Source organism: Chaetura pelagica, unplaced genomic scaffold (genome assembly GCF_000747805.2).
Source record: "Chaetura pelagica isolate M959 unplaced genomic scaffold, ChaPel_1.0 scaffold95, whole genome shotgun sequence".
NCBI classification, from domain to species: Eukaryota; Metazoa; Chordata; class Aves; order Apodiformes; family Apodidae; genus Chaetura; species Chaetura pelagica.
This window is the reverse complement of record NW_009953203.1, coordinates 129,496-137,155: the sequence shown is the minus strand read 5'-3', so window position 1 is coordinate 137,155 and position 7,660 is coordinate 129,496. Positions and strand designations below refer to the sequence as shown.

Sequence of the window (7,660 nt, the reverse complement as noted above, 5' to 3'; positions counted from 1 at the left end):
CTGTCATATTGTCTGTCAACTGTACTTGTTGTCATATTAGGCCCAAACCATGACACCTTTCTTTCTGCACTGAGAGCAGTGGTAACCTCTCCAAAATCACACCTGGCAGTGCCCTCAAACATCCAACAGTTATGGCATTAAAAACTCTCTGATAGCTCACATACAAAATATTTGCATTGGTACCTGAACTGGAACTACGTCAAAGTCACTGTTTCTTCTGAGTGCCTTTTTTCCCAAATATGTGCAGTTTTGAAATTTGAAGTTTTATTCAGTCATCTGTGTAATGTTCCTGTTTTGGCCTCAGCATCTCATGGCCAGTTCAGTAGGTTAGCTCTCTTCAATTTACTTATTCTCTCCTTTGTAACAAGCTGTTATTGCTTGTTCTTTTTTCAAGGGTGTGAAACTAAAATTTGGAGCTTCCAAACCCCCTTGCTTTCTGACACTCCTCACCGAAGTGGGAGGCTAGGTGCAGCTCAGTAAGGATTCTGAGATTAAGACCCCATAACAACCAATAAGCTGTTACTGAGCAGGCATTCTTTATTGCAGCACTGGGCAGCACTGGGGATATCTCCACCATGAGTGCTCCTAAGAGTTAGTGAAACACCCCAACTAATATACACCAAAGACATGCATATTCAGTTTTATGTCAATGAGTTTCCAGAATTCTTTTGTATAGTCATTTTATTTCCTGGAATTGGCTATCTTTGTAAGTATGCATGCTCGAAGGTCTCCTGTGGGGATCTTTGTTGATTCTAGTCCTGTCATCTTTGTCTTGTCTCCTGTCTCTAGTCTCCTGCTGATAGATTGCCCAGGTGGGTCAGAGTCAACATGAGTGTAGTCTGTAGGCACAACAGGTTTTAGAAGACTTGATGTTATCACAACCTGCAGGATGCTTGGCATATTTGACTGACAGTTTCACAAAGCACATTGTTTTAAAAGTAACCCATTCAGCTAACTTAGTGCAGCTAATTCATTATTTTAGTAAATTTTTATTAGGCTATTTTTCTATTGAATCTACTAATGAGTATCCTATGTCTATCAGATGGATTCTATTTTAGTAGGTTGTGAAGGAAGATTCTTTAAAATAATTGCTTTCTGTGAATCCACATTCCCTACTTATGATTCTTTGCATTTTTTGCTAGATTTCTGTTGTAATACAAGGAGTTGTGATGTGTCTGGGTCCAGAGTACCTTCTACCCTTGGACTGATGACTGAGTTCTAAGTGAATATCAGTAACTTAAAAAAAACTATAAGCCATCATGTTTGTAGATATTTAGTGGATGTTGTCTCAGAGGCATATTTATGAACATGTAACCTTATCTTTTTCAGCTATTAAATTAATCTTTGGTTTCAACTACTGTTGTTAGTCATGTTAAGAGACAACCCTAGAGTGTTGCCCTGTGTAGGCACTCAGACATCGGCTTCTTTACAGGAAAGAAAATCCATCTGAAGTTCTTTTTCTTCAAAGATATAATTCTCTGGGTTAACATTTCAATCACTCTGCAAGGACCAGTTGAAAAGATTTTTGTAGAGTTTTTTCCTCCCCCTTTTTCTTACTGGATTTTACATGGGAGTTACTGCTACCTATTTTCTCTAAGAACTAACCTTAGTGTGTGGGAGGGGCAGCTTTACTGAACTTCTCTAACAGTGCCTTGGAGGACTTAACATCTCAAGAGTTCCCTCCTGGCCTTATCCTAAATGCACTGACTGAACAGTGATACTCCAATGAGAAGTTTTTGTGTTTTTTTGTAAAGGACAGAGATTACAGGTATTTGCCTTCTTTAACACCTTCAGAATAAAAAATACTTTTTTGTTATGTTAGGTGAAAGTTTGTTTGCTATGCCATGCCATAACTGTCCAAAGCCCTTGTAACAACTTACTTCATACACTTGTGTTTTTGGTGCAGATCCAGCAGGGCGCAGTCCCTGTCTCATACACGGTGACAACGGTGGCGCCGCATGGAATTCCACTTTGTACAGCCCAGTGCATACCACCCTGCAGCACACAGCAGGTCCCAGGTTGTTCTGTGGTATTCAGTGGACAGCACTTTCCTATCTGTAGTGTGCCTCCTCCAGTAAGTATGGTTCTCTAGTTATATTGACTATGGATTTAGACATAGGAGGTGGAAAGCCTGGAGTTTCACTGTCCATACAGCTTTCCCTGATGTAAAATAAAAACTATTATTTCCTGGGGTAAATTGTAACAGTATATATAATATGGTATATATAATGGTGCAAGCTTTAGAGCTAGGAAACGTATTGTACTTCCCTGCTCCCTTCATAGAATTATGCCATATTCTCATGTATTTTTGAGTCAAAATGGATGCTGGTTTATGACCTGGTCTCTTACCCTATCCATTAGCAGCTATTTTACATACATTCAGATGCTTACAGGAAAAATTTTTTCCTGTAAAGTTCAAAGTTCATCAAGTACTATTAGGAATCTCACCTAGAGCTTTTATCTGGAAATGGTCCTATAAAATGATACAGCTACTGCTAACAGCTCTTTATGAAAGACAGGCAAGGAAACAGGGGATTGTCCTTCACATAAAGGAGCAGCTCAAGCATATAGAGCTCTTCTATGGAATAGGTTACAGGCTCATTGAAAGCTTGTTGGTCAGGAACAGAAAAGAGACACTATAGTAAGGGGTGATATCATGATGTGATCTTGTTACAGACCACCTGATCAGTGTGAAGAAGGGGACAAGACCTTCTTTAAGTAACTTGAGGAAGTCTCCAGATTACAGATCCTGGTTCTTATGGGGGACTTGAAACTCCCTGACATCTGCTGGAAGGGCAACAATGGGACAGAAACAGTCCAGGAGGCTTCTGGAGTGTGTTGCAAGGGGTAAAGAATAACGAGAACTTCTTAATACAGGTGTTGAATGGGCCAACTGGGGGGATGCACAGCTGGATCTGCTGCTGCTCATGAACAAGGAAGAACTAATTGAGGATGTGGCAATCAGTGGCAGCCTTGACTTGAGTGGAGCTCAAAATCCTGAGAGGAGTGAGGAAGGCAAGAAGCAGAATACAGACCTTGTGTTTCAGACCATTGTGCATGCAGCTTTTGCTTTACCTATTAAACTGTATTTATCTCAGCCCATGAGTTTTTACACTTTTACCCTTTCGTTTATCTTCCCCATACCACTGGAGGGAGGGGAGTGAGTGAGTGGCTGTTTGGTGTTTAGCTGCCTACTGGAGTTAAACCACAACAGTCCTTTTCTGGTGCCCAACGTGGGGCTTGAAGGGTTTGAGATAATGACAGATTTGACTGGAGTGTATTGGAGGGAACTTATAATTATTATATCAGTTTAACAGTTACTGATCATGATGTTTACTTATCTGTCCTCATCATTGGTTTATCTTTTCCCTTTTTTTTACTGTACATCAAATTTGAGAGCTTGTTACTGGTTTTTGGCTTTTGCAGTTTGCTGTTCTGTGTAGCATTTGGTGGTGTTTTGCCTGGGAGAATTATGAAAAAAGCACTGGCCTTGAGCCTAATCTGGTATTTGGGCCCTGCATCGATGCCTTCCCCGTACTTCAGGAACCATCTCATGGAGACAATTGCCAATTACACATTTTCAATTTTTAACTCTGAGAGGCATTCAGTGGAGGAAACAGAATGACACCTTCTCCTTCTTTTATGGGGTAGATGTTTGCTCCTTTGTTACAATGAATCTTCAGTATCTTGAACATCCTTGGGTAACCAAAACACTCCTATCAGTACTTCTCAATAATATTTGGGGTGGCTTTTTCTAAGGTTAACCAACTGTTTAGGAATATCACCCAGGGATATGCCCCAAGGCAGTGTGGTTATGGGTGGCAAGGCGTGAGGGAGAACATGGGCAGGTACCTAGAACAATTGTCAACAGTGGTCTGGAACTTCACTCCCAAACAAGTGTGGGATCCTGATTAAGTGAAAAAAAGGATGCTATGGCCCTGGCTATGCCAAAAAGACACAACTTTTACTGTGCTGGGGCCTGGCCTACACCTACTGAGAATTCAGCACCCTCAAGGGGAGGAGAGGGTCTCTGGATCTGAAGACATACAAACAGAATGTGGCTGAACCAGAGACTCAACCCTCAACTGTATCAGTTGCTCCAGGATAGTCAAGAAGAAACAATGGAAGCAGAGGTCAACTCATTTAGAAAGGGAGAAAGGAGCTTCTCCTGAGAGGGAGCAGGAGGGAGAATCAGAAGAGGCAGCTTGTTCTGCAGCAGAGCAGTCACAAGAACAGGAGACGAAAGAGACTTAAATCATAAACAAGTCAGAAACCACATGATCCCTATCCTTGAGTGAGCTGTGAGATATGTGAAAAGATTTCAGCCATCGACCAAGCAAGCAAATTATTAACTGGTTGCTCTGATGGTGGTATATTTGGGCCAATAGGCAGGAAATAGAGGGTAAGGAAGCCCAGTAGCTGGGATCCCTTGCTAGGGATAAGGGAGTTGAAAAAGGGATTAGAAAAGGGTCAGGAGTCCTTAGCCTCTGGAAGCACCTCCTGTCAAGCATGAAGGAAAGGTATCCCTTCAAGGAAGATCTTGTAAATTATGCAGGCAAATGGACCACCGTTGTGGGATGTATCCAGTATCTGAGGGAATTAGCTGTGGTGGAAGTGATCAACAATGTCATAGACACCTGGGCCAAGGAGCATGGCATTGACTTCTCATGCACTAGCCTCCAGAAAAATTAAACAATACAATGGACTGTTAAAAACTACACTGAAAGCAATGGGTGCTGGGACATTCAGGCACTGAGATACAAATTTGGCAAAAGTCACTTGGCTAGTTACCACAAGAGGATTTGCCATTTCACCTGGCCCTGCCCAATCAAAACCCCTATGTACTGTGGAAGGAGATAAAGTCCCTGTAGCACACATAAGGAACTGACTGAGAATGATAGTATGGGTTATTCCTTTTTCTGGAAAAGGCAAACCCATTTGTGGAATTGCTTTTGCTCAAGGAGCTAGGCGTACTTGGTGGATAATTTAAAAGGATGGGGCAGTCTGATGTGTACCTCAGGGAGATTTAATCTTGAGTGAAAATAATCCATTATTTGAGTTGTATGGTGCCATTGCTATATGATGCTAGTGTTATATGATGCTGTATGTTGCTACTGCTCTGGCTGCCATATGTCAAAGGTATTATAACAGGAATCCCTTGCTGCTAGCCAGGCGAGGAGCAAAGGGAGTTCATTGCAAGTAGAGATTGTAATGGATATACTTTTAAATTGTTGTAACCCATTATTTGAGTTGCATATTATAGGAAGTACTATAGCAGGAACCATCCAGACCAATGGAGGATATGCCTCACAAAAGTAGTGCAAATGCAGCAGTGAACCAACATGAGTTGGCTTTGGTGCCAAATAACTCCACACAACACAACACCTTTCTGTCCTGAGTGACCACCATAACAGATGGAGCCCAAAATCATGGAATAAATGAACTGAATAGACATTTTATGGACATTTTACGGAAATTTTACAAGGATAGTCCATAGACTAAGGGAATTATATCTGTGTAAATATCAAAGGATGAGAAGGGAGGTGGTGGCTAATGAGGATGTATTGGATAGTGTGGGACCTTAGCATGACATAAATGGTATATAATAAGAGGTGGAGATTGTGCCAGTTTGGGCTGGGATAGAGTTAATTTTGTTCATAGTAGGTGGTATGGGGCTATTGTTTCTGAGAAATCTGCGCAAAGGACTTAACAGAGCAATGAGTCACTGTTAAGCGGGTATTCTTTATTGTGGCACCGGGTGTGTGTGGGGTCCTTCCTCCAAGCATGCACACCAGGCTGGCTTTGTTCCCACAGTATATACAATTCAGATATGCATATTCATTAGCAAACTGAGAGCTCTTTTACATATTCATGGCTTTTTTCTGAGAAATCATTTCAAACTGTCCCACCTACACACACACATGTTGGTCTTGAAAACCTCTGGTGGTCATTTACTTTATCATCTTCATAGAATCATAGAATATAATCATCATCAAGGTTGGAAAAGACCTTCAAGATCATCAAGTCCAACTGTCCACCCTACAACCCCTAACCACTAAACCATCTCCCAAAACACCACGTCTACCCATTTTTTTTTAACACCTCCAGGGACGGTGCCTCCACCACCTCCCTGGGCATCCTGTTCCAATGCCTCACCATGCTTTCTGTGAAAAATTTTTTCCTCACATTCAATCTGAACCTCCCCTGGCACAACTTGACCCCATTTCCTCTTGTCCTATCGCTAGTCACTAGGGAGAAGAGGCAAACACCCACCTCACCACAACCTCCTCTGAGGTAGTTGTAGAGAGCAATGAGGTCTCCCCCTCAGCCTCCTCCAGGCTGAACAGCCCCAGCTCCCTCAGCCTCTCCTCATAAGACCGGTTCTCAAAACTCCTAGTCAGCTTTGTTGCCCTTCTTTGCACCTTCTCCAGCACCTCAATGTCCTTCTTACACTGTGGCATCCAAAACTGCACACAGTATTTGAGGTGCAGCCTCACCAAGGCTGAGTAGAGGGGCAGGATCACTTTCAAGGTCCTACTGGTCACACTATTCCTGATGTAGGCCATTTCATATCATCAGCAAACTTGTGAGGATACACTCTGTCCCCTCATCCAGATCATTGATGAAGATGTTGAATAAGACTGGGCCCAGTACTGACCCCTGGGGAGCACCACTAGTCACAGGTCTCCAACTGGACTCTGCACCATTGATCGCAACCCTATGGGCTCTATTGTTTTAGCTGTGGTGGTTAAGACACGGACTCCAGGGTGAGAAGCAATGGAATCCTTTATTATGAGAAAATGTTCCTTTATATACTTTTACAGTGGGAACTGAAAATAAGTAATCAGGGTACAGAGAATGTAAACAGCGTTCACACCAGCTCCATGGCACATACACAGTCCTTGGGTTCCCAGGATGTAGCCAGTCACGCACCAGACACACAATAAACAGTGTTCTGAATTTTGTCAACATTCACAGTGCTTCTCACAGCAAGCCCTGGCCCTTAGCTGGCCTCATGTTGTTTTGTCAACTTCTTTACAGAGAGAGGAGGCCCTTTTTCTTTTCCCATGGCTATTCCCCACATCTCCCCCTTTTTGTTTTTTCAATAGCCATTCAAGATGAGGGTGGACTCAAACTGGGCTTTGGTGTGTTGCAATCGTCGAATGGATGTCCAGATGCAACCATTCCGTAACTCATGCCAGCTGCAGACTTTGTAGCCTGCCCTCCCCTCCTGGATGGCCCTCTTATAACAGGGGAGGCCATCCTTCACATCAAGGTCTGGTATGGCATGTGTCTCCACCGCTCAACGCCTGCTGGGTTGCGGCCAACAGCGGAGCTCAGGTTCTTCTTGGTGGCAAACACAGAGGCCAACCCAGTCTTGCCCTTGACTGTGGTAGGAGGCACTTGGCCAGTCCCAGTCCTTTCACCTGCTTATCAATGCAGAACTTCACCTGCCTCCCACAGTAACAAGTTACTACTGTGACAAAGTACATACAGATTTGCATTAATAGTATCACTACAACAGGGTGGAGCAGTATGTTGAAGATCCTGGTGGCTGTGAGAGATCAGCCAAAGAAAATTTCCCACCAGTGGTGTTCTCCCACCCTCTTAATGCATTCCCTATGACAATGCAGAAGCAAGCTATTAAGCTACTCATTCC

The 7,660-nt window shown here is 43.0% G+C and overlaps 1 protein-coding gene across 1 annotated transcript in view; it reads left to right on the top strand.

Moving 5' to 3' along the window:
* Positions 1-7,660, top strand: part of LOC104388529 (E3 ubiquitin-protein ligase RNF38-like) — a 117,049-nt gene that overhangs the window by 17,306 nt on the left and 92,083 nt on the right. The window contains exon 4 of the mRNA XM_009997403.1: positions 1,907-2,074. Within this exon, the coding sequence (XP_009995705.1) occupies positions 1,907-2,074 (168 nt within the window). The remainder of the gene's footprint in view (positions 1-1,906; positions 2,075-7,660) is intronic.